This window comes from Cetorhinus maximus, chromosome 25 (genome assembly GCF_964194155.1).
Source record: "Cetorhinus maximus chromosome 25, sCetMax3.hap1.1, whole genome shotgun sequence".
NCBI lineage: Eukaryota > Metazoa > Chordata > Chondrichthyes > Lamniformes > Cetorhinidae > Cetorhinus > Cetorhinus maximus.
Window position 1 is genome coordinate 2787000 of NC_135903.1, and position 27169 is coordinate 2814168.

Here is a 27169-nt window from a genome sequence, read left to right on the forward strand (position 1 = left end):
CTTTCTGCTCGAGGCAAACTTGAGTTAGCTAACCTAGTCTGGGCTTGTGGGTCTCTTTATGGAACAGCCTTAACAAAAACCTGTGACCACATCATCTCTACAGAAGTGGCAACAGGACACCCAGGTTCAAAGAGAGGTGAAAATAAGGGAGGGGAGGGATGAAGTTTTGACACAAAGAAAACCTGCAGCATCAGTAAAAGTGAGCCAATGTCAGAATAATCCTTCATACGTTGATGACTTCTTGCAAGGGTATTTTTTTTTAAATAAGAATATTGTGCAACAGAATTACTGCTTTTTTGAATCTGACAGTCAAACATCCAGAGTGGAGAAAAAAGCATGGACAATAGAGGGAAAGTCCACCAACTGCCACCACTATTCACTGAAGCTGACACAACCCTATTAGAGCAAGAAAAACATTTTCCCTAATATCAAAAGCTCCAGCATCCCATACAACAAAGGCCATTCTACTGTAATAAATGCCTCATCAGCATTGAAAGGAAGGATCAGGCTACACTCATCTGACACAATGTCAATGGGAATCGGGGGAAAGCTCCCCATTGGCTAGAGATACCTAACAAAAAACATTAGTTGGGGTTGTTGTAGGCCAATCAACTCAGTCTCAGGACATTGCTGCAGGAGTTCCTCGGGGTAGTGTCCTATTCCCAACCATCTTCAGCTTCTTCATCAATGACATTCCCTCCATCACAAGGTCAGAGGTGGGGATGTTCATTGACGCTTGTGTAGTGTACAGTTCTATTCGCAACTCATCAGATACTGAAGCAATCAATACCCACTTGCAGCAAGACGTGGACAACATTCAGGCTTGGGCTGCTAAGTGGCAAGTAACACTTGCACTACACAAGCGCCAGGCAATGACAATTTCCAACAGGAAAATGTTTAATCACCTCCCCTTGACATTCAATGCCCTTATAATCATCACATCCACCACCAACATCATGCTGGGGGTTACTGCTAACCAGAAACTTAACTGGACATGCCATCTAAATACCGTGGCTACAAGACCAGGTCAGAGGCTCAATATTCTGCAGTGAACAACTCACCTTCCTTCTCCACAAAATCTTTCCAGCATCTACAAGGCACAAATCAGGAATATGATGGAATATTCCCCAGTTGTCTGGATGAGTGCAGCTCCAACAACACTCAAAGTTCAACACCATCCGCAGACTGCTTCGTTGACACCCCATCCACCACCAAGATGTGGCTTCAGTAAGTACCATTTACAAACTACACTGCATACCAAATAAAAACAGAAAATTCTGGAAAAACTCAGATCTGGCAGCATCCATGGAGAGAGAAACAGAGTTAACGTTTCAAGTCCAATATGACTCTGCCACAGATACTGCCAGACCTGCTGAGCTTTTTCAGCATTTTCTGTTTTTATTTCAGGTTTCCAGCATGTGATATTTTGCTTTTATCTCACTGCAAAACCAAAGTTTGACTTAATTCCTTGAACCCTGAAATTCTTTAACTTCTTACTCCTCGAAGGGCAATGTTTAAAACATTCTTGTCTTGTTGAGCGACTCCCTTGCACAAATTCCTTCAGTCATAGGCATTGCTTCTTTAAGGTACGGATCAAGAAAGCAAATAAGGCTACAGGAAGCCTCCCCTGATCAAAAAATGTTGAGCAGGGAATCTGCAAGGGAGAACAGGAGGCTACATTTGGATTACTACAAAGTGTTGCAGGATACGTGACAAAACTACCACCTATACAGTGCTTTATATGTAGAAAAATGTCAACACATTTCACAGAACATTTTTCAGAAAAAAATGCTCTTTTCATAAGTGCTCACTTCATTAGTTTTCATAAATGCCCACAAAATTCGCACTTTAAATAAGTTTGATCCAATGTGCTCTTTCAAATCAGGATGCTACGCTCCAGACAGGAAATCTCTCTCGGGATAAGTAAGTGCAATGTGATCAGGATCTTCTGGGTTTCCTAAAATTCAGGAGATATGAGAAGTCCTTGAAGTTGGACTGCTGATCTGACAGTGGGCACTTTGCCTCTCAGCAGCAAAACTGTAACCGCACCCTTGGTCTAAGTCATCATCCTTAGCATGGGACTCAATTATGTGAAAGAGGTCCACAATGATTAACAGAGTTTTCTGAAACATCCTTAACCTGGCTCAACAGTGCAAACTATGACTAGGATCATTAAAGAGTTTAGGATCAACGGGCGCTCTAGTCAGACTACAAGCACCCAGACTTCCACAGTGCTGCTCCTAGGCCAGTTAATCAGAAGTGTGAAGGTATGGAAGGTGTTGCAACTTTTGATTTTCCCTTCTCAGAATCATAGAATGGTTACAATACAGGACCCCACCCCTTCCCCAACCAACCACCATCCCCCCTTCCCCCACCATTGTGCCCATTCCAGCTCTCTACATGAGCAACTCAGCTGGTCATACTACCATACACTTTTCCCACAGCCCTGCAAATTCCCTCTCTTCAGTTGTTTATCCAGACAATGCATTCCAGATCCTAACTACTGGCTGTGTTCAAAAGTATTTCCTCATGTCACTTTGTTCTTTTGCCATTCATCTTAAATCGATGTCAATTGATTTGCAGCTGTTCCAACAATGGTTTCTCCCAATCTATTCTGGCCAGATCTGTCATAATTTTTATCAAATATATCTATTAAATTTACTCTCAACCTTCTCTTCTCTAGGGCAAACAACCCCAGCTTCTCTAATCTATCCACTTTCATACACATTTCCCCTCCCCCTTATTGTCCTCCCACTTCCCAAAAATTTGAAAGCTTCAGCTTTTCAAATTTCCTATGCCTGGGAAACTAGTGATTGGCACAAGAAGGCTTAACCCTCAGAGGGCAGATTTTTCCTTTCCTCCAAGCTCAGGAAGCTTGAAGAGCAGAACCCGAAATCTCTTTCCTGTAAGCAGCAAAACGAAGTTACGCATTTTAAGAAATTAGGATGCAAACTCTCATCTAACCGAGCATCCACATACAGCAGCTTCTCATGGTTTTTGTTCTAATTGAATTAAAACAGGTAATTAATACATACATAGTGTGTAGTAAATAGTAAATAAAAATGGTTAAAGTAGAAAATTTCTTAGAATATAACTAAATTCTGAAACTATGTTGCTAACTCAGTCTAAGTTGATTTATTGAATGTGAATTTGCACAATTTGCCTCCAGCAGAATACAGATTTAAAAAGTAAATGATTACCCACAAAGCAGGTTTTAAGCTATTACAAAAGCACAGGGAGTGCAGTAATGGAAGGGCAAAGGGGAGGAGGTGGGGGGGGGGGAAGGGAAAGTTGTGTTGGCACACAACTTAAAGGGTGTTTCAAGACATTTCACTGACAGCACTTTCTGTTGTGGTCCTATACTGAGCAAGGACATGACTGAAAGTGCCAGAATCACAAACATACTGGCTGCTATTTTTACATTATTTTCAACATAAATAAAAACCAGGAATGTATTACACTGTGATGACGACAAGTGGCTTGCTGTAGCAGTTTAAGAGATAAAAGTTATTTTCACATGCATCATTTAGCTTTTTGTGGCATTCAGGCCACAAATCATGCTGGGGAGTCAACATGTGTGTGGTGCCACCTGAAATCATTTGCCCTGGTGATGCTTAAATTTCAAATAACTGAACAGATTGAAATAGTTGCTAGTGAGAAGCCAAAGTAAACCAAAATGAAACAGCGTTTATTGAAACAAAAGTAAATTAATTTCATATTTTCTTCGAAGGAAAAAGCCTGAACAATTTGGAATTTAATGCAGAAAGAGAGTTCCATTCAAGGCTTTTGCAGCTGATGGATTTAAATAATGGCTATAGTTCCATCTCTAGCTACAACAAAGGCCTCAGAGAAAAGGTCGTGGAAGCAACAATTTGGCGTGTCATATTTATGCTCTCCAACATTCTGGGCCAGTATCAGGATGTGGGTTTGATCTGCAATTTCACAGAATACTCCTTCTCATTATGTCACCAAAATCTAGATATTTTACCAAAGGGAAGGAAAACATTTGAAATAAAAATTACAGCATGTCATTTACTAGTTTAAGATATATACATCAGGGTTGTATGTTTTTGGGGAGGCACGGGGGTGGGGTGCAGAGAGAGAGAGAAGAATGAAACAATAAATAGGTCTATTAAAAACCGGGAGGGTTCAACAACTGACCTGCGTTGTTTTGCGAATCTCAGGATGGCAACAACTGGGCACAGCAAGCCTGGGAGACAGGGGAAAAATGGTGAATGAATCAGCTGGAAAGTACATAGATAGCAGACGAGAACATAATTGGGCTTTTCTGTAAGGTCTGTGTCATGTGTGAAGGATAGGGTAGGGGAAGGTATCTGGTAATGGTCTTGAAGATCAATTCCTGAAACCAGCAACTTTCCTTGGAAATCCCCTTCAGCTGAAGAAAATGTCCTTTCTCGGCTGGTTCTGTTAGCTGACTTGCCGATGAGCAGAGCCTTGGCGATCTAGATCAACTGTAGTTTCGTCCTATCCGAGACACTGTAAACTACAGAGGAATCTAATTGGTAACAATGACACTTAAGTGGATGGTTCTTTGGGTTGTCACAATATATGTATGATTTGGAGACTGACAGAGCAATTAAAAGGGCATAGGTTGGACTTTGGTCTCACAAGCAGAGCATATTTTAGTCTTGTACAGAAGTGTGGAATCCCATAAGAATCAGGGGATGACAACCTACATTGCTTTCATCAGCTTCTGTGAATTTAACATCTAACACTCAAGGCAGCTTCCCAATTATGTTGGAAAGCATAAAAAAATGGCAAATCTTAGATTCTATTTAAAATTTACTGCACCTTCAACTTCTGTGGAACGATAGATGGAAAACTTGCTGAAGACCTGTCTTGAGAGAATGAGGCACAGTTTTGCATCGTTACCCATCCTATTTGACATCTCCATTAATGAAATGGATGACACAAGGGGCAGCCTCTCCTGCTTATCTAGTGAGGTCTGCTCACCATCATGAACAATGGACAAACTAGTGAGGTTTGACAACGGGTGCCCCCAAGTGCAATATTATCTTTTTGCACAGTCCAAAAAAGTTATTTATTGGAAGATACCAGGAACAAATGGGGCATTATAACAGTATATGTGGCTCTGGTGGATGCCAGTGTTAATTTGAAATAGGAGCTTTGTTCTTTTTTCAAAAAGTTGAGCTTATAGTGAACACAACATTTGTCCAGTGGGGCTTATCTCAGTTCCAGACAACCTTACAAGATAATGGATAGAGTAGTTCTTGTTGTAAAAGCAGCAGCAATTATCTGCTTTGTAAGCTGTAGTTTGTTAAATTTCAGCAGTGACCATTTTGCACACTTGACTCTTGCCAACTGCCTTCTCTGGACTTAACTAGGGCAGCCTCTGCTGGCAAAGATGTACTTTATATTCAGAAAACACAATCATGTGGATTTCTCTGTGGGATTCTTTGAAGCCTTTTAATAAAGTAATGAGTTTCCATAAATGCTAGCCATCCAAACAACCAAACAAAATGGCCTGCTAGCATGGACTGTTTAGGTTTACAAGTGGGAAACAAGAGAATGGGTTACCTTTCTCATAGTTACATAGGATGCAATGTGTGACTTTGCCAAGGTCCTATTGTGTTTTGCTATTGTGACAAGGTCAAAAACCTGATTGGAAGGATTCAAACATGGAGTTTCAGGAAACATTGGTATCAATTTGGAAGGTGACAGCTGTTCAAAACATGAAAGGCAGGGAGATTGGAGATGGAGCGGTAGTTTGCAATGATGACCGTGTCAACGGGGGTTTTTGAGGAGAAGAGTGATGACTGAAGATTAGGAGGTGGTGGGACTATAACTGAGAATGATAAGGCAGCATATCTCCAGAGGATAAAGTATTGTGCTTGTTTTGTTAATTGCAATACATAGCAATCCAATTAAGCCATATTTACTTCAAGAAGACTGAAGGACACCCTGAAATTCTGTAATTCTGTAATTCTGTAATACACATAATCAATGAAAGTTTAGATCTTTGGCGACAAAATGTCTCAACTTATTTATTTCATGGAGCCACCGGCCACATCGAAAACTTTTTATATAGCTTTTGTAATGTAGTATGCTAGTCCAAATTTCACAGAGTCCATTTCTTTTCCACATGTCAAGTGTTTAAAGAGCAGCGAGTGGAAACAAGAGCTGGGAAATACTAGGCTGCAGTGCAATAGGTTTCATTCACAAGCACCATGACAAACATCCAGTTTCAAAACATTGGGAATGAATGAAGCCTTTTTGAGATCCTGAACATTAAATCAGAAGATTGTACAGTACAGTAGCTATCTGGCATTGGTTCTAAACTAGTGAATTCCTGCTTTTCCCTATATATCTGGGGATTTGGGTAATGATACCACAGAATTATTGAGAAGAAAAAAAACTTTACTCCATTACACTCTATCAACCATTTTCTCTACCTAGAATTCATATATTGAAACTAATAATTCTTTCCAGTAGTTACAAAGGGGCAAATGACCTTTCAAGGCAAGTATAGCATAGAAAGATATATAGAACAGACAGTTCTCTTCACTCTGTTCCAAAGCATAACTCCTCCCTTCCTATTGAATTTTTCTATTTCACGTAGAAAGTCTTGCATAAAATTGTTAACCTGGATGAATTTGGGCAATTTTATTTTGTGGACCCACTATTTACTCAACAAAGCTGACTCATTTTCAGCCAGTGTTCCATGGGGCAGACAGGGCAACACACTACCAACCATTCAAGTCATTAGGGGGAGATGGTGGTGTAGTGGTAATCTCACTGGCCAGTAGTCCAGAGGCGCTGGTTAATGCAGATCAAATCCCAGCACAGCAGTTGGTGGAATTTAAACTCAATTACTAAATCTGGAATATAAAGCTAGTATCAATAATGGTGACCATATCAGCGATTGTTATAAAAACCCATCTGGTTCACTAATATCCTGTAGGGAAGGAAGTCTCTCATCCAAGGAAAGTGCATTTATAACACAGCCAAACAGGTTGCGTAAGAGCTTGCAAATCCTTCCAATACATGTCAATGGCAGGCAGTAAGAGTGGGAGAGATTCCTGTTCAGTTATGTGATGGAAAGAACATTGATGCCTCTACCATCGTTATTCACAGCTCCAGACTACAACATGCATGTAAAGGTCTATGTTGTCACAGCAACTCGGACTTCCAGACCTTGGCTGGAGGCAGGGAGGAAACCATTAGCTACAGAGGGATAAGGAGTTTCATCAATGCTTAGCTGATCAAGATACAGGCTCAGGTCAGGAAAAGTCCCAGAACTGACCTCTGTCACTCCCAAGCAAAATTTGCCCCAAATTAGGTGATGCTAACTAAAATCCTTGGGTTGGGGAGGGGGAGAGAGAAAGAAAAAAAAAAAATCAGCCATGGTTCCCAGCCTAGATCATTATCAAACAGTCATGAGCCATAAATATGTGCATGGGCATCCGGTGAGGACCTTATTTTTTTCTTCTTTATTCATAGGACGTAGGCATCACTGGCTAGGCCAGCATTTATTGTCCATTTCTAATTGCCTTGAGGTGGTGGCGGTGAACCATCCTCTTGAACCGCAGCAGTCCATGTGGTGAAGGTACAACCACAGTGCTGTCAGGAAGGGAGTTCCAGGATTTTGACCCAGCGACAGTGAAGGACCAGTGATATATTTCCAAGTCAGGATGGTGTGTGGCTTGGAGGGGAACTTCTGGTGGTGGTGGTGTTCTCACGTGTCTTCTGTCCTTGCCCTTTTAGGTGGTAGAGGTCACAGGTTTGGAAGGTGCTATCAAAGGAGCCTTGGTAAGTTGCTGCATCTTGTAGGTGGTACACACTGCTGCTGTGCATTAGTGGTGTGTGGGGGGGGGGGGGGGGGAAGGAATGTGATGGATGGGGTGCCAATTACATGGGCTGCTTTGTCCTGGATGTTGTCGAGCTTCTTGAGTGTTGTGGGAGCTGCACTCATCCAGGCAAATGGGGAGAACTCCATCACACTCCTGACTTGTGTCTTGTAGACAGTGGGCAGGCTTTGGCGAGTCAGGTGGAGAGTTACTCTCTGCAGGATTCCCAGCCTCTGACCTGCTCTTAGAACCATAGAAAAGTTACAGCACAGAAAGAGCCCATTCAGCCCATCATGTCTGCACCAGCTGAAAAACTAGCCGTCCATTCTAGTCCCACCTTCTAGCACCAGGTCTGTAGCTTTGCAGGTTACAGCACTTCAGCGGCAGATCCAGGTACCTTTTGATTGAGTTGAGGGTTTCTGCCTCAATCACCAATCCAGGCAGTATCCACAGTATTTATATGGCTGGTCCAGTTTGGTCTGTGGTCAAAAGTAACCCTCAGGATGCTAATAATGGGGCATTCAGTGATGCTAATGCCATTCAATATCAAGGGGGGGATAGTTAGATTCTCACTTGTTGGAGATGGTCATTGCCAGGCATTTGAGAGACGCAAATATAACTTACCATTTATCAGCCCAAGTCTGAATGTTGTCCAGGTCCTGCTGCATATGGGCATGGACTGCTTCAGCATCTGAGGAGTTGCAAAAAGTACCGAACATTGTGCAATCGTCAGCAAACATCCCCATCTCTAACTTTATGACGGAAGGAAGGTCATTGATGAAGCAGCTGAAGATGGTTGAGCCTAGGACACTAACTACCCTGAGGAACTCCTGAGACTCAGATCATTGACCTCCAACAACCACAACCATCTTCCTTTGTGTTAGGTATGACTCCAAACAGCGGAGAGTTTTCCCTGATTCCCATTGACTCCAGTTTTGCTAGAGCTCCTTGATGCCAGACTCTGTCAAATGCTGCCTTGGATGTCAAGGACAGTTACTCTCACTTCATCTCTGGAGTTCAGGTCTTCTGCCCATTTTTGGGCCAAGGCTGTAATGAGGTCAAGAACTGAGTGACCCTGGCAGAACCCAAACTGTGTCAATGAGCAGGTTATTGCTGTGCGAGTGCTGCTTGTTAGCATTGTCGATGACCCTTTCTGTCACTCTGCTGATGATTGAGAGTAGACTGATGGGACAGTTATTGGCTGGGTTGGATTTGTCCGTCTGTGTGGATCAGGCTTGGCCCTGATGCTCTGTGCTATGATGGCTCCTCAATGCCCACATTTAGGCTCACAGATGATCACTTGGCAACATGCTGAAGCGTAACTGACTCCAGTGGAACTATCCCCAGCAAGGATTCAATGTATTTCAGGAAAAGTAGAGGAAGAAAATGGCAGAGGACGGAATAAAGTTGGTGATACTTTGAACAGTGCCTTGGTGCCCAACCTAATCGCTGCACTTCCACAGAATCAGAGAGAATTTCTGAAGTGAGAAAGCAAAGATTATTTCTGTGAAAGAGTGACGCATGATGGATGGTCCCTCGCTTCGCTGACTAAAAACAGGACGTAGGAAAGGAACAGTGGAACACCGAGCTTACACCACACGTGAGGAAGGTGTTATAACTGAAGTCTCAAAGCCACCTTAGAATGACCAGGCTTTAATGATTCTACTCATGACTCAAGAATGCTGATGCTGTATCACATCGTGCAATTTATTCCAGACCCACGAGCTCCAATTTACAACATTAATGAAACTATAAACTGCAGGGTGATATTTAAAGTATCTAGGTAAAGTAAACAAAAACTGTACAACTGTAATGTGCTTATTCTTTTACAATATAATTTGTGACAGCCTTGTATTGTAACTGCATACCTCTCCTGAAAGCCCAAACTTACTAGGCATTGATACAAGGGCTGCACTGTCACTTTCTGTCACCCTCGAATGAGAGTACCCTGCGGCGGACAGATGACTTAGACCCACAAGAGAGTGTCTTCATTGATGACAATAAGACAATGTATAAGCACTGCCAAAAATTCTTTAGCACAGACCTTCTACTTTAACAACTGCAATAAAATGTGACAAGAAATTTCAGAACACACTGAAATAGCATTCCCCCCACAAATAACTTTCAGTACCGGACTAAGAAATTAATGAATGGCAGAGATCGACCTGAAGGACAAACCCTTCAACGCGTCAACAACCGTAAATTCCCTGGCAGTGCCCCCTTTTCAAAATTCAATGCCCGAGCTAGGACAGTATTGGTAGAATTCTAGTGTCAACATGAAGAGGCACACGTGGCTCCAATCACTGTGAAGCTTCATGTCGGCACAAAAGCATTCAAAACGAGTTCAGCAACTAGAACAGTGTTCAAAGACAGACAGGCTCAGTGGTGAGTCATCAGGGTCAGACATAGCATAGTCATGCACCATAGATTCTGAATCCCAGCACTGTCAATACATTCGCTTTCAGACTATTTCAGCCCACCTCAAACCAACCCCCCCCCACCCCCCACCCCCTAGCCCCCCCCAATTCCCTTGCTAGCCTTTGTGCCAGTGCTTTACTGATTCAAAGCAAATAGAAGCATATCGCTGGGAGTAAATGAGACATTCTGACCAGACTAATAGCAAATATGCTGAGTGTGCAATCTTACTATCAGTGAGAAAGTGCCCACACAAGCACAATCCAGCCTCAGGGAAAAAAAGTTCTGCTGACATACTTGCTGAAAAAAATTCCCAGGTTCTCAAAACTGTGGAACTCTTCTTTCAATCTCTCCTCCTTCATAAAATGCAGAGGTTTTGAAAATCCTAGCATATATCACTTCTTGATTGATCTCAGTAGCTCTCCTAGTCTTTTCAACCTTGTCTTGCACGACACTCCTTTACTAGGTGCACGATAACACAAAAACTCTGACCAAAGCACCGCCCTCTTTAAAAAAAATGGAACATACAGCCGAAAAAAATATACCCAAGCTGAATATTGCTCGGGTATAATACTGCACACTGCATGGCTTCCTTGATACATAGATTTGGCACTGAAATGTAGGCAAACAGACAAGTTCACAGAAAAGTACATCAGTAAAATTCTAAGTTAATCAAATTTTAGAGCATGCTTTTTTCCCCAAGATTCTCACTACAAAACAACACCCAGTCTCTTTTTAATGACAGTCCATTTCAGCGTTTTCAGCCAGTGTTGTAAGTTTACGATACACAACAGTGATGTTTGGACATGGCCTCAGGTTAGGCCAGATGAAAAAGCAACAAAAGCAGACTTTTCCGGGCAGGAAAGAGAAAACTAGAAAAACTAAGGACCTGAAGAGCAGATGGGGCCTACAAGGTCTCGCCTTCTGTTCTCCCAGGTACCCTGTCTGCCTCCTTTCCTTAAGGCAGATGCTCTTCTGGAGCATGGTTTCACATGTTTTGATACGCTCTGGTGCTACACACAATTCATCATATGAGAGTCTGAATAAGGCCAATCAGCAAGTTACTCAATGAAAGCAAGCATCCATGGCATGTCTGATCCTTTTTCATGCAGGGATTATTGGAGAGGGAAATCTTTCTTTTTGGCCATACCATTCCCTTACTTCTTCCTCAGTTTCACCTCTTTCCTTGCAAAGGACTTTGGGATGTTTCCATATGCAGGCTAAATAAATTAGGCTCTTTACGCTGCTTTCCCTGACCCCAAACCGGAGCACCTAAAATGCTCAGTCAAAATCTCACCCCGTCACCCGAAAGCTCATGGCCCTGACTCTCAAGTCAACCTTGATTTTTTACGCGAGTGTCAATGACCATGGTGCAGGCCGGCATTAAAGTTGGAGAGAGTAAAAAGGGAAGGAGGGTACATTTTATGTTCTCGAGAAATTACAAATTTGCGTGAGAGGTGAAACAAGGTGAAACAAAGGCAGATACATCAGAGTACAATGGACCATACCAGGGTCAGCAAGACTGCAACAGAAAGGTTCTAAGAGGCAGAGGCATTGCTCATCACAAGAATTATTTTTAACATATCCTACTCAGGAGTGCAAGAAAGGTACTATAAGAACCCCCAGAAACAGGAACAGGATTTGACATTTGCACAGTTCACTGGACATTACTGAATAAAGAGTGGAGGTTGAGAAAAGAGACAGCTAGCTTCTCAGAAGCAGATTTAAAAATACAGGAGATTTGAGAGTGCTAATTGAGGTCAAGGGAGACAATTACACCAATGTCAATGGATAACAGACTAAGTAAAATATAGTTCTATAGTTGCCAGTAGCTGACTGACGTCCTCCACAAGTCATTCTTTATTACTGAGACTAGATAGTCTATGTTAACAGACGATTCAACCATTTAGGCATCACAGTCAAACTTAAGCCTGCCCTGACCCAACATCCATATAAGCGAAATTTCTGGCAGGTTAAATTCAGGGTCTGCGCTGAGGCTTTGCAGCAGTTGGAGCACTACAATCTCTCAGGCTTAGGACAACCTGTTAAGGTTCTAATTCCTGATCTCTAACCTGTGGGCCTTGTTTCAAAGTGAACTTGGACAGAAAGAATCTAGTTTAGCCACAATGTTTTTCATAATCAAATCTAATGTCAACACTATCTGGTCACACATTAAGAAAGGCGCATGAATGCAAGGTCAGACAGAACGAGTGGAAACATAGCCCATTGTGAATCAGCACCTTTGGAAGTGGTGGGGGGGAGGGGGGAGAAAATATACACTGTCAGTTCTCTAGTCAAAATATTAGTGAGAAAGGTTCTGTGATCCTGAGGTTCTCTCTCAACCTCTCAAGTTGTAGGGGCAGTATTCTAAATTTCTAAACGTTTACTCTACAGAACGCTATTGATTCAGTTATGAGTTCAGTTCAGCAACCCTATTACTCATCAAACCTCACCACAACATTCCAAACCAAACAAGAACTGTCACCCAAGATAGAAACCTCAGAAACCCTAGTGCAAGGCGTGAAAAGCCAATCTCAGAACTGCAAGCAACTACAGTTCAGAGTCCATATGTCTGCTTGAAAATATTCTGCTTTGAATTGATAGAAGAGCCAGAGGAGAAAAAATACACAGTGAGCTATGATGATCTGGAATGTACTGTTTGAAAAGGTGGTGGAAGCAGATTCAATAATGACTTTCGAAAAGGGACAAATTTTCAAAAGCGAAAAATTGCGACACTGAGAAAAGAACAGGGAAGTGGGACTAATTGGGCAGCTCTTTCAAACAGCTGACATAGGAATGATGGGCCGAATGGCCCCTTCCAGTGCTGTTTCATCGTGTGATTCTATAATAAATATCCCTCTCTTCCACAGTATTCAATTTCTCAAAATTCAGCATCAAGAACACTCAATATTTTTCTTGTCCACAGTATTTCTCAACAATTCAACCAGCAGATGTGAGCCTCCTCCCCTTTAACAGGACATAAAAGGCTTTACTAATACTTGGCAAGCATAAGCAACATTTCATTTTCATTCACCCAACGGAGACCCCAATGCTTTTCGTTTTTGCTGGCAGCAAGGCGTTACTTTGGGATGGAACCAAAATTCATCATTTATCTGCAATCCAGTTTCCCGAGTGAGGAATTCCAGTGGCAACAAAGCAGTGACCGGCCTGAATGAGATAAACAATTTGCAACACCCTTTCACACAAAAAATAATTTCAAAAGAAAAGCAATAGAGTAGCTATCTATATTATCAAAGGTAATGCAAGTTACAAACTATACATAATCTCATGGTTTTTCCAGTAATGACTATCCCTCACATTGCTAATATACTTTCTGCAAAGCCGGCTGGCCTTTGACATTTTCTTTAAAAAGAGAAAAGAACGAAGCTTTTCTGACCATCAATATCATTTCTCATCGGCCAGGGTTGCTTCTTCTCACCTCCCCATTTACAACTGAGCACCGTCTCCCTGAACCAGGATCATTCTCTAGTTAAAGCTCTGTTGTGAGCTTGCAAGGATCCAGTTCCAGTCTCCCCAGTCCACTCACCCATTCCAATCCCCCTCCCCCATTCTATCCCCATTCCCCACCCTCCCCCCATTCTATCCCCATTCCCCTCCCTCCCCCCATTCTATCCCCATTCCCCTCCCTCCCCCCATTCTATCCCCATTCCCCTCCCTCCCCCATTCTATCCCCATTCCCCTCCCCCACCCCATTCTATCCCCATTCCCCTCCCCCACCCCATTCCCCCCCCCAACCCCATTCTATCCCCATTCCCCTCCCCCAACCCCATTCTATCTCCATTCCCCTCCCCCAACCCCTATTCTATCCCCATTCCCCACCCTCCCCCCCATTCTATCCCCATTCCCCACCCTCCCCCCCATTCTATCCCCATTCCCCACCCTCCCCCCCATTCTATCCCCATTCCCCACCCTCCCCCCCATTCTACCCCCATTACCACCCCCACCATTCCAACCCCATTCCCCCCCCCCACACCATTCCAACCCCATTCCCCTCCCCCACCCCTATTCTGTCCCCATTCCCCCTGTCCCCTCCCTCTATTCAGCCTGTCCCCTCCCCCTGTTCACCATTCCCCCTCCCCCTTTTCACCCTGCCCCTATTCACCCCGTTGTCCCCTCCCCCGCCCCTATTCACCCCGTTGTCCCCTCCCCCGCCCCTATTCACCCCGTTGTCCCCTCCCCCGCCCCTATTCACCCCGTTGCCCGTTCCCCCGCCCCTATTCACCCCGATGCCCCCTCCCCCGCCCCTATTCACCCCGTTGCCCCCTCCCCCGCCCCATTCACCCCGTTGCCCTCTCCCCCGACCCTATTCACCCCGTTGCCCCCCTCCCCCGACCCTATTCACCCTGTTGCCCCCTCCCAACTCCTATTCACCCTGTTGCCTCCTCCCCACTCCTATTCACCCTGTTGCCCCCCTCCCCTGCCCCTTTCCATCCCCCCTCCCCTGCCCCTTTCCATCCCCCCTCCCCTGCCCCTTTCCATCCCCCCTCCCCTGCCCCTTTCCATCCCCCCTCCCCTGCCCCTTTCCATCCCCCCTCCCCTGCCCCTTTCCATCCACCCCTCCCCTGCCCCTTTCCATCCCCCCTCCCCTGCCCCTTTCCATCCCCCTTCCCCTGCCCCTTTCCATCCACCCCTCCCCTGCCCCTTTCCATCCACCCCTCCCCTGCCCCTGCTCACCCTCCCCTCCCCTTATTCACCCCATTGCCACCCTCCCCCACCCCTATTCACCCTGTGCCCCCCTCCCCCAGCCCTATTCACCCTGTTACCCCCCTCCCCATCCCTATTCACCCTGTTGCCCCCCTCCCCTGCCCTTTTCCATCCCCCCTCCCCTGCCCCTGCTCACCCTCCCCTCCCCTTATTCACCCTGTTGCCCCCTCCCCAGCCCTTATTCACCCTGTTGCCCCCTCCCCTGCCCCTATCCATCCTGTTGCCCCCCTCCCCTGCCCCTATTCACTCTGTTGCCCCCCTCCCCTGCCCCTATCCATCCTGTTGCCCCCTCCCCTGCCCTATTCATCCTGTTGCCCCCCTCCCCCTTGTTGCCCCCCCTCCCCCTTGTTGCCCCCCCTCCCCCCTGTTGCCCCCCCTCCCCTGCCCCTATCCATCCCCCCCCTCCCCTGCCCCTATCCATCCCCCCCCTCCCCTGCCCCTATCCATCCCCCCCCTCCCCTGCCCCTATCCATCCCCCCCCTCCCCTGCCCCTATCCATCCCCCCCCTCCCCTGCCCCTATCCATCCCCCCCCCTCCCCTGCCCCTATCCATCCCCCCCCCTCCCCTGCCCCTATCCATCCCCCCCCTCCCCTGCCCCTATCCATCCCCCCCCTGCCCCTATCCATCCCCCCCCCTGCCCCTGCCCCTATCCATCCCCCCCCCTGCCCCTGCCCCTATCCATCCCCCCCCTGCCCCTGCCCCTATCCATCCCCCCCCTGCCCCTGCCCCTATCCATCCCCCCCCGCCCCTGCCCCTATCCATCCCCCCCCGCCCCTATCCATCCACCCCCTGCCCCTATTCATCCCCCCCCTGCCCCTATTCATCCTGTTGCCCCCCTCCCCCTTGTTGCCCCCCTCCCCCTTGTTGCCCCCCCTCCCCCTTGTTGCCCCCCCTCCCCCTTGTTGCCCCCCCTCCCCTGCCCCTATCCACCCCCCCTCCCCTCCCCTGCCCCTATCCACCCCCCCTCCCCTCCCCTGCCCCTATCCACCCCCCTCCCCTCCCCTCCCCTGCCCCTATCCACCCCCCCTCCCCTCCCCTGCCCCTATCCACCCCCCCTCCCCTCCCCTCCCCTGCCCCTATCCACCCCCCCTCCCCTCCCCTCCCCTGCCCCTATCCACCCCCCCCTCCCCGCCCCTGCCCCTATCCACCCCCCTCCCCTCCCCGCCCCTGCCCCTATCCACCCCCCTCCCCTCCCCTCCCCTATCCACCCCCTCCCCTCCCCTGCCCACCCCCCTCCCCTCCCCTCCCCTGCCCACCCCCCTCCCCTCCCCTCCCCTGCCCACCCCCCTCCCCTCCCCTCCCCTGCCCACCCCCCTCCCCTCCCCTCCCCTGCCCCTATCCACCCCCCCCTCCCCCTATCCACCCCCCCCTCCCCCTATCCACCCCCCCCTCCCCTCCCCTGCCCCTATCCACCCCCCCCTCCCCCTATCCACCCCCCCCTCCCCCTATCCACCCCCCCCTCCCCTCCCCTGCCCCTATCCACCCCCCCCTCCCCTCCCCTGCCCCTATCCACCCCCCCCTCCCCTCCCCTGCCCCTATCCACCCCCCCCTCCCCTCCCCCTATCCACCCCCCCCTCCCCTCCCCTATCCACCCCCCCCTCCCCTCCCCCTATCCACCCCCCCCTCCCCTCCCCCTATCCACCCCCCTCCCCTCCCCCTATCCACCCCCCCCTCCCCCTATCCACCCCCCCCTCCCCTCCCCCTATCCACCCCCCCTCCCCTCCCCCTATCCACCCCCCCCTCCCCTCCCCCTATCCACCCCCCCCTCCCCCTATCCACCCCCCCCTCCCCTCCCCCTATCCACCCCCCCCTCCCCTCCCCCTATCCACCCCCCCCTCCCCTCCCCCTATCCACCCCCCCCTCCCCTCCCCTCCCCTCCCCTGCCCCTATCCACCCCCCCCTCCCCTCCCCTCCCCTCCCCTGCCCCTATCCACCCCCCCCTCCCCTCCCCTCCCCTGCCCCTATCCATCCCCCCCTCCCCTCCCCTGCCCCTATCCATCCCCCCCATACCCTCCGGGCCTGTTACTTTAATGAGAAGCTGCGGCGCTGAGTTCCCTCCGTCTCTTACCCGGAGATGGGCTTTAAACGTCTTTGAATCCGGAGGCTGGAAGGCCGGGCGCCAGCTCCTGTTAACCGCCTTCGCTCTCTCTCTCCCCCCGCCTTTCGCCACTTGTTCTCGGCTGAACTTCACTCTCCCTCCCCGAGCTCGGCGATGCCCCGCCCCCAGCCCCCCCCTGTGACGTCAGCGCGCGATGACGCCATCTCAGGAGCCAGTTCACACTGCCCCTCGGCGGTGGGAGGTCGCCAGGGCAGAGTTAACGTTTCTCAAGAAAAGAGGAAGAGTTTATCCCTTTTTCCTCAACCAATGCCCCCACCCACAAAAGGACCATCTATTACTTGTTCCATTTTGTTCTTTCACAGGGTTTTGTTATCACATTCTGCTTTCTTACCTTTATGCCACTATCAGCCCCTCCTTTAGCCCTTACCACTACCATGAATACTCCCTTTGACTTTTTGTCCATGACATCTTTGTCAATCTCTCCTTAGCCTCCACCTTCTATCCAGCTTCACCTGCTCCCCCCACCCCCCCCACCTTAAACAGTATAAATTTCATCACATTTCTACTTATCTTTAGCTCTGAAGAAAGGTCACACAGACTTGAAACGTTAAATCTCTCTCCCTCTCCCCCCACAGATGCTGTCAGGCCTGCTGAGTTTTTCCAGCATTTTCCATTGTTATTTCAAGAAGAGTCAAATTGGACTCGGACAGTTAACTGTTTCTCTCTCCATAGATGCTGCCTGACTTGCTGAGTATTTCCAGCACTTTCTGTTTTTATTTCAGATTTCCAGCATCTGCAGTATTTCACTTTTAATTTATGAATGCTCCAGTCTATGGTTTTGCAGAGGGGAGCAACATTATTCCACTGTTTTGAAAACCACCTCACTCTTTCTAAACATCTCTGGCACTCCTGACACTTCCTTCGTGTCAAATAAAATCAGAAAATGCTGGAAACACTCAGCAGGTCTGTGGAGAGGGAAACAAAGTTAACGTTTCAAGTCCATATGACTCTTCATCAGAAGTTTTGCTGAACTATTGAGTTTTTCCAGCATTTTCTGTTTTTATTTGATTTCCCGTATCCACAGTATTTTACTTTTATTTCCTTCATGTTGATGGTTTTTGATTTTTGCAGAGCTGTGTAAATCATCAGTCATTGCAAAAGCGAATCACTGTCCGGTTTTAAAAAGGGACCTATTTTGATGCCTGTTGCTCTTTAAAATAAACCCATCTCCACAAGTTTCCAGGTTCTTGCAAGTGATGTCACTCCTGATTTTTAAAAATATTATTATATGCAAACATCTTCAGCAAGTAGACTCCAGAATTGTATTGGCATGCTACGTTCTATGATGCTGATCGTCCTATCTGAAAAATTTTGCCACCTTGGTGAAACATTACACCAAAGCCAGCCTCTGGAAATTTTATATTGTATTTCTCAACTGGCTACAGAAAATGGAATATCAGTTTATCATGGCTGGAAATATCAGATGCTGCATGCAGCATTTTCTGAGTTGCTTCATATTAATTTTAATAATGTTTCTTATTTTACAGGGATCTTGGTTTATTTAAATCACCTGTTCTTAAGTTTATAAAGCGAGCAGACATTCAACGTGCTCCAGCTCATTTTTGCGAAACCTTTACAAAGCAGTACATCCAACAGGAATAAAGACAGAAAATGCTGGAATTACATGGCAGATCTGCCAATATATAAAGAGAAATAATGAACTAATGGTTTGAGCATAAAACCTTCAACAATTTGCATTTATGGCTACCAGTAGACAGTCCCCCCTTATACTAACCCGTCTTACAGATACTGATGAAGCTGCTGTGAATTTCCAGCAATTTTGTTTTCATTTCAGATTTTCAGCTTTTTCTTGCATGTATGGAAGATTATTAACGCAATGTAATCTTCACCGAATGTTCACACAAGCACACTCCACCCAGGGCTTTGTTGTTCACTTCTAAACGCCACAGTGCAGACTGACTTTCCCCATTCTGGATCTAACTGGTTGTTGATGAAGTGAAGCATTGACGGAAAGAAAGGTCTAATTTTTAAATATTATTTTTCCATGGGATGTGGGTGTCGCTGGTTAGGCCAGCAGTTGTTGCCGATGCCTAACTGCCCTTGAGGAAGCATTGGTGAGCCGCCTTCTTGAAAACGCTGCAGTCCATGTGTTGTAGGAACACCCACAGTGCCGTTAGGAAGGGAGCTCTAGGATTGTAATCCCTTGACAGTGAAGGAAAACGGCAGGATGGTGAGTGTCTTGGAGGGGAACTTGTAGGCGGTGGTGTTCTCATGTGTCTGCTGCCCTTGTCCTTCCAGGTGGTGGGCGGTCACAGGTTTGAAAGGTGCTGTCAAGAAGGTTTGGCTAGTTGCTGCAGTGCATCTTAGATGGTGCCACTGTGTGTCAATAGTGGAGGGAGTAAACGCTTAAGATGATGGATGGGGTGCCAATCAAGTGGCTGCTTTGTCCTGGATGGTGTCAAGCTTCTTGAGTGTTGGAGCTGCACTCACCCAGGCAAGTGGAGTGCATTCCATCACACTCCAGACTTGTCCCTTGTAGATGGTGGACAGGCTTTGGGGAGTCAGTGAGTTATTCCCCAATCATATTAAAGCTGAAAAGCAATTACTCTGTGTACTTGCTGAAGTCACTTCCAGCTACAGTGAATCTCCACCTTAGTGAATCTTAGTCCCACCCTAATTATCCACTTTCCTGTTTACCTGCAAGCCTTCGCAGGATAAATAATGTATTCAGAGAGATGTCAGCATACTGAACAGCTAATTAACACCAATGTTTTATTGTATGTTGCAATAAAGGCCTTGGAGCCAAGAAGGATTCAATTCAATTTATGTTTGTATTATCCATAATTTCATTTTTAGTGTATTCCTGTATCAGACACGTCAATCGGAAACTCTCAATTATCTGAATTGTTGCGTCAATGCCAGTGGATCAGGGAATTGGAAATTGGTGAGAGTTCCTTTCCCAGTGACCTCTGCTGGAACATGCATGTGTAAGACATTGGATATAGATCTGCACTGTGACACCTACACCGCCAGACCCCCTCCACCACCCCCCAACTACCACCACATCTGAACCATGGGGTCTACCAAAAATCACATAATGATTACCATTTGGTCACAGTACTGCCAGATATCTGGTACTCATGGACCCATACCCCAGAAAGGGATTAACACTTTTCAGGAGGGGTCAAAAACTGGAGGGGAGAAAAAAAGGAAACCAACTTGGTCTTAGTGCAGCCTAATTGGCTCATTTTCGATTCACATTCATCCTAAGCATCAACGATGAAGGGTATCAGAATAAGAAGCGGTAAATTCTGGCTTGGTAAAGGCACCGACAGTGATAAATTCAGGAAATATAACAATGAAATAGTTTCAGGAAAGAATATGAGGTTGCCATCACTAATGGTAAGTAGAACCAGAACCATTCAACCTACAATAGTCATATTCCATATATGACTGAATCCGAGCCCTACTAATAAGACTTTACTAATAAGAAAAGCTCAAATTGTGCCTGGACATTTCATAAAACACTTCACTAGGTCAAGCTAATGGGGGAGGTTGTTGGCCAAGAATTTCTTCTGGATGGGAAGTAGCTTCTGAAATGTGGGGATGGTGAAGGATGCTCAGAATCAGCTGGGTGGGCAGAAAGGCAAACAGGTGGGTTAGATCGAAAGTAGAAATTCAGGAATCAAAAGGGTTGCTAAGTACAGTTAGAGAGAGAAAGTTAGCCAAGTACAGGCATTGGAAATGAAGACCTGACAGCTATTTCCTGGCAAGAATTGAAGGTAAGAACAGAAACAGAAGAAGAAAAATCGGATGGGTGCATAACACTGAAATGTGGACTGAGAAGAAAGCCAGAGAAGAAGCAAAACGATGGCAATGGCTCCACTCCGGCTATGATGGCAATGAGCGAGTGAATGTGTGTTGGCTGATTATAGAGCAGCAATAATTGTAGCAATGCAAAGTCTATCAACTTGAATGCTCCATTTCAAGAAGAGGAGGGAGGTCGTATGTTATTGTAAATGGCTGAGCTGCAAGGAAAGAATAGAGAAGCTTATAAGTGCTCCGTTCTGGGCCAATGATAACTAAGGGAGAATTCAATCAGTTATATATCAGGTATTAAAGAGCACAGAGAATGTCCCACCAGCAGAGATGATCCACGCCTCTACAGCAAAATGAATGTGGAGGTCCATGATCGCCAACACCCTCTCAGGGCATGGTACCCAAAGAGAGAGAGAGAGAGAGAGAGAAGCCCTATTGTTTCAATGTAAGCTAAACTATGATCAATGTTCAGAAATGTAAATTAAAGACAAGCAAAATTTAAAATAATTAGTTTATTCAAAGTATGGTAAATATTTGAAACAATATAGAAGAATAGCACACTTAGGGCATTAGGGACATTATGGGCAAGGGGATTGAGGGTCTTGGGAGGGATAATCATCACGTCAGATGGTGGAATTTGAATTCAATAAAAAAAATTGGGATTAAAGATCTAATGACGATCATGAAGCCATCAACAATTGTCATAAAAACCCATCTGGTTCACTAATGTCCTTTAAGTGAGGAAATCTGCCGATTGTCCTCACCTGGTCTGGTCCACATGTGATTCCAGATCCGCAGTAATGTGGTTAAGTCTAAAATGTCCTAATAAGCCACTCAGTGGTATCAAACCACTAATAAGTCAATAAAAAGGAGTGAAACTGGATGGACCACTCGGCATCGACCTAGGCACAGGAAATGCCAATGGTAAACCCAGCCCTGTCACCCCTGCAAAGTCATCCTAACCTCTGGAGGCTTGTGCCAAAATTGGGACAGCTGTCTCACAAACTAGTCAAACAACAGCCTGCACAGTAGCAGCAGTGTGTACCATCTACAAGGTGCACTGCAGAAGCTCACCAAAGCTCCTTTGGAAGCGCCTTCCAAACTCACGACCAATACCATCTAGAAAGACAAGGGCAGCAGATAGTTGGGAATTCCACCACCTAGAAGTGCCCCTCCGAGCCACTCACCATCCTGACTAGGAAATATATTGCCGTTCCTTCACTGTCGCTGGATCAAAATCCTGGAACTCCCTCCCTAACAGCACTGTGGGTGTCCCTACACCAAATGGACTGCAGCGGTTCAAGAAGGCAGCTCATCACCACCTTCTCAAGGGTAATTAGCGATGGCCTAGCCAGCGACGCCCACATCTCGTAAATGAATATAAAAATTAAATTCAATTATTTTTCCTTTCACTGCTCTAATGTTTATTTCAGCCAAAAGCAATCACTCTCCTCTTACCGTCTTTTTAACTGGTACCCCATTCTGAAACCACCATCACAAAACTTTTATTTTTTTTAAGCTTTAGCGTAGAAGTGAGGTTTTCTGAAGTACATTTATTCAAAAAAGCTGACCAGAGTAGAGCAGAAGTCTTTATATTCAGGCCTGCAAATGACCCTTAGATCATTCTGACGGCATATTGATTACACTGCATGAGGCTAAAAGCGAGGGGTTTTGTAACGAGCTTAATTGTCTTGTGAAGATACACCAACCACTCAAGGAAGAAATAGAATTGTGTCTTTTAATCTGAGGACTACTGTGGCATTCTGTAATACACCTTACAATTCATGCAACATTCTTCCCCTCACTGCTTCATAAAAATCATTTCTATGTTGTCTCATTCCTTTAAAGCATTAAAATAATTTGCAGATAGTGAGGATTGTATTTGTGTTCTTACTGTAAGGACTCAGCTTCTTCCACACTTTGCCTCATTTGGAGGTGAGGTGTGTGCGTGAGTGTTTGTTGAGCACGTGTTTGGTTCCTTCTCTGTGTTTCAGGAGAATTGTAAATTGCCCTGGTTCCCAATCCCTAATGTGGTGAAAGGGTAGAATTCATGTCTGGGTTTTGGTAAGGAGGAGGGCAAATAGAACCAATGATTCAATTGATTGTGCCAATCTGATAATTGGGCACACCACTGCTCTTTCCTCAGCTGTGTTTAATGTCAGTTTGTCTTGATTAAAATGGGCCAGCTATGAAATTATGGACAACTTTATTAACATTGCTTTAAGACATCGTGCCTCCTCCTTTATCACCACAAAGCTGTCTCTTTCTGGCTCTGGGTTCTTATCCTTAGTTTACTTTCAAGATCTGCCTGTGTTGATCTTAAACGCATCGCCGAACCTTTCCTCACATGTACGTCTGATTGTCTACATTCATTTCTATCATTCTCATTGGATTTCCTTTATCTATCCATTTGTTCTTTTGCTTTCTTCAGAGCTTCTTAGGTGTACAGCATCCACAAGCCAACATTTCAGAGAATCCCAAGGGACTGCATAGATACAGCAAGCTACAGCACCATGCTACCATTGCAGAGTGCATTAACGTCACTAATGAAAGCAGAAATTAGCTTCACTTCAACATGTATTATAAACAGAGTGGGCAGCTAACATTTGTGGAATAAAAGCGCCAGTGACACAGCTAAGATAACAATAACAGCAATCCTTAGTTACCTCGTTCATGTCACTTAATGGTCTACTTTAGCTAGACAGACTGGACAGTTATCCATTGAGTAATGCCATGAAGGTACATGACTTTACCTGTGAAACCTGGAAAAATTTCTAGCCAGTTCTGTCTTGTTCGTATGTCTTTTCTGGACACACAAAGGATTAGGTACATGTTTTGTTTTAGTAATTCTCTGTAGTCTTCAGAAGTTTTCAGAAATTTAATGCATTTAACATCTGCTCTGAAAAGATTTGTTAACTTAAAGAATTTTTCAGCCAACCAGTAGGATTTTGCCATAGTTAAACTGGGTATCATTCGACGTGGGTAAGTCTGTAAGGCAACGTATGGGATTGTTTCTTGGTGCACCATAAGGCAGCAGACTCTGCAGAATGAAACACTTCCTACAGAAGCTGTGTGACATTTCCAGTTTTACAACCCAGTCCAGCATCAGTCAGTACGAAGTTAGGAAGAGCTTAGTTCAAAGCAGAATAAAGCTCTCTGCTCACTTCAGAAGAGCATTCCCTATGCCACCCAGTGTGGCATTCTTACTTTCTTCACATCAGTCATATTCATTTGCTTCTTGGAGGGTGACTGTCAATTTAGTGTTAAATTTCTGACAATAATGTATTGTGGCTCATGATCGCTAGAAATTGGGTTATCCAAACTCATTTCACTTGGAAGCCTTTAAACAGAAGAGAGGAAGCTTTAATTCCATCAGACTGTTCTTGTGTCCCTGTGATGGGTTGAAATGAAACCTGAGGTCCAGAGCCGAAAGTACCAGGAACTAATCAGAACCAACTGGACTCTCAGATTGAACTTGCTTATGTCTTCGTCTTTCAGCTTCTTCTATTTTACTTGGCGGTCACTACAATACTGGCTGATCACCCTCCTCCATTTCCTCCTGTCAGTCACTGATTCATCTTCCAATCCTGCTGCATCTAAGTCTATTGCCACTACATCTTTCATCTGGTCTTAGGCCTTTAGTTCTCCTGCTTCCTGGCAGTCCAATCTCCATCACTTGTCTCACTGCACATCCTCACTCACAGATGACCATACCATTTCAATCTCTTCTCTTTAAATACATTGATAGAAAAATGAGAAAAGGCAATAAGAATTCTATCTGCAAGAGTGTTATTTTCATGGCTTTTTATTCAATTAGAGCACTTCACGTGGGAAACAGCAACAGAGGCAATACATATATTACTGGGAAATGTTACAAAGAACTAAGGGTACAGACCTAAGAATGCTGGATACAGAAATACTCCCAAAATAATTATTTCTCACGATAGTGCAAAAATGGGAATTTTGTCACTTGACCTTATGTAAATGCATAAAATACACAATAGACATTAGCAATTACTTCTTCCTGCCATGCTGGTGTATTACACTGTTTTCAATGCAAAGCACAATAAAGGAATTGGTGCAGCCATACGAGTGTTGCTCCAGGAGCTTTCCATTCATGAGTGATGTCGCGAGTCCTTTTGCACGATGCCCCCTCCTCCATTCATTACAATAACCGTCTGAAACTCGAGCCCCTCGGGAGCTTGATCCATGCCAGACTAATTTACGAGGCCTAGTAATGTAAATAAAATTGGTTAATTGTCATTTTACAGTTTGATTGCAGCCATTTTGTGGATCTATACTGTCAACTGCCATAATCTATGAACTTCTAAGCTTAGCTGTGGCTCAGTAGGTAGCACTTTTGCCTCTGAAGTTAGGGTTCAAGTCCCACTCCACGGCTTGAAGACAAAAATCAAGGCCAATACTCCCAGTGCAGTACTGAGGGAGTGTTGCACTGTCACAGATGCTCTTTTTCAGATAGATGTTAAACCGAGGTCCCACCTGCCTGCTCAAGATGTAAAAGATCCTGTTTTGAAGAAGAGCAGCAGGTGTCCTGGTTAATATTTATCCCTCAATCAACATCACAAAAAAGCAGGTTATCTGGTTGTCATCACATTGCTGTTTGTGGGAGCTTGCTGTGTGCAAATTGGCTGCCAAGTTTCCTACATTACAACAGCAACTACGCTTCTAAAAGTACTTAATTGGCTGTAAAGTGCTTTCAGAATTCCAGGAGTCATGAAAAGTGCTATATGAATGCAAGTCTTTCTTCTTTATTATGAGCCTACCACTGAGTCCAGTGTTTCTCATGTGTCGGTGCAGACTCGAAGGGCCGAAGGGCCTCTTCTGCACTGTGAGATTCTGTGCTATGATCTGGCAATAATCACATTATCTAGAAGATATCTGATGGTTAAATCCATGTCAAGTTCTATTATTTTTGCCGCAGGGTCTCTCAAACTTAAATAGCTAAATCCAAATGAAATACAATTTGCTTAGTGATTCGTGTTGGGGAAATTACATGACAAGTCCCCTCCTAATCTGAAAGCCACTCTTCCATGCTGAAGAGTTGATCTCAAAGGGCAGGGAGCTGGTTCCTCACCAATCCTTTTCCCTGTGGAAGGTGTTCATGGTTGAATTTGTGCTGCAACAGAATGTACACTTTAAATTGGTAGCTAGGCACAGCTGTCCCCAGTTGGGGAAGGAATAGGGAATCATTGCAAGAATATAAACTAGTTCACTCTCAGTGTCTGGGAGGAACTGGGAGAGTCTGTGTCTTTACTTTGTTGTCTTGGAAATAAACCTGTTTTACAGGCGAGCTTCAGACTCATTCTTCCTCAACATTCAATTATTGGAATTAACAGAAGGCAGTGTGGAAAAGGGTCCAAAAAGAGTTTTTTTTTACAAAATGCTTTAAATGAGGGATTGAAAACAAAATTACATTTTTACCTGGAGCAAGTTTACTGTCGACAAATATTTTTTGGCAAAATTGCACTGATCTCATGGTGACTGATTCCAGCACCTGACTGCTACACTACAGCTTATCCTGTTGCCCCTACTAGTGCATCATTTAACAGGAGTGTTACAGCATTATGCACTCTTCCCTCCCATGTCCCCGCACACCCAGCTGCAATTTTCCACCGTGCACACGAGACAGGAATACAACCTGGCAATGGCCTCAAATTGCTGCAAGGCTGATGGTCATGTTTGGAAATTTTCCATACTCACCACGTGGAATCAGTCAGCACATTTTGACCTTTGAATGAATAAATAGGCACTTTGGGGTTAAAATGTCCGCCAGAACCACTGAAGAGAGTATCCCAGTTATAAAAGAGCATTTCATCCTGTAAGAAAGGGCAGATTAATAATATGGCTTTACAACAGTTTTAGGCTAAAAAATAGTGGAGTAGATTAACCCCTTAAGCGAGAGAGTAAGAAAGGATAAATAAACAACTTAGGGAGAGACACACTTGGGGAAAGAAGGATTCAAAAACTAAAAAGAAATAAATTCTGTGGTGGAATTCAGTAGCTCAATACCTTAACTATTAAACTATTGTATTCCACTGCCATTAAATCAGTCCATGGGGTTGCAATGTGCTTCCTTTTTAATTGTTCATGAGATGTGATATCACCAGCCAGGCCAGCATTTATTGCCCACCCCTGATTGCCCTTGAGAAGGTGGTGGTGAGTCACCTTCTTGAACTGCTGCAGTCCAGGTGGTGTAGGTACACCCACAATGTTGTTGGAGAGGGTGTTCCAGGATTTTGACCCCGCAACAAGGAACAGTAACATAGTTCCAAGTCAGGAT

General features: G+C 45.5%; 2 protein-coding genes across 3 annotated transcripts in view; both read right to left on the minus strand.

Moving 5' to 3' along the window:
- The window catches only part of LOC144667814 (ORM1-like protein 3), a 43103-nt gene extending 25935 nt beyond the window's left edge, over positions 1–17168 (minus strand). The window contains exons 1-2 of one of the 2 annotated variants that reach the window (XM_078529289.1): positions 17038–17166; positions 4162–4210 (exon numbers count right to left, since the gene is read on the minus strand). The gene's annotated coding sequence lies outside the window, so the exon portion shown is untranslated. Of the gene's footprint in view, positions 1–4161; positions 4211–17037 lie in introns of both variants that reach the window. The other variant, XM_078529288.1, reaches the window with a different exon arrangement.
- Positions 17169–24657: 7489 nt separating this feature from the next.
- LOC144667688 (uncharacterized) overlaps positions 24658–27169 on the minus strand; it is a 106751-nt gene continuing 104239 nt past the window's right edge. Inside the window, exons 27-28 of the mRNA XM_078529141.1 lie at positions 26590–26705; positions 24658–25099 (exon numbers count right to left, since the gene is read on the minus strand). Coding sequence (XP_078385267.1) covers positions 24883–25099; positions 26590–26705 — 333 coding nt within the window. The 3' untranslated portion in view covers positions 24658–24882. The remainder of the gene's footprint in view (positions 25100–26589; positions 26706–27169) is intronic.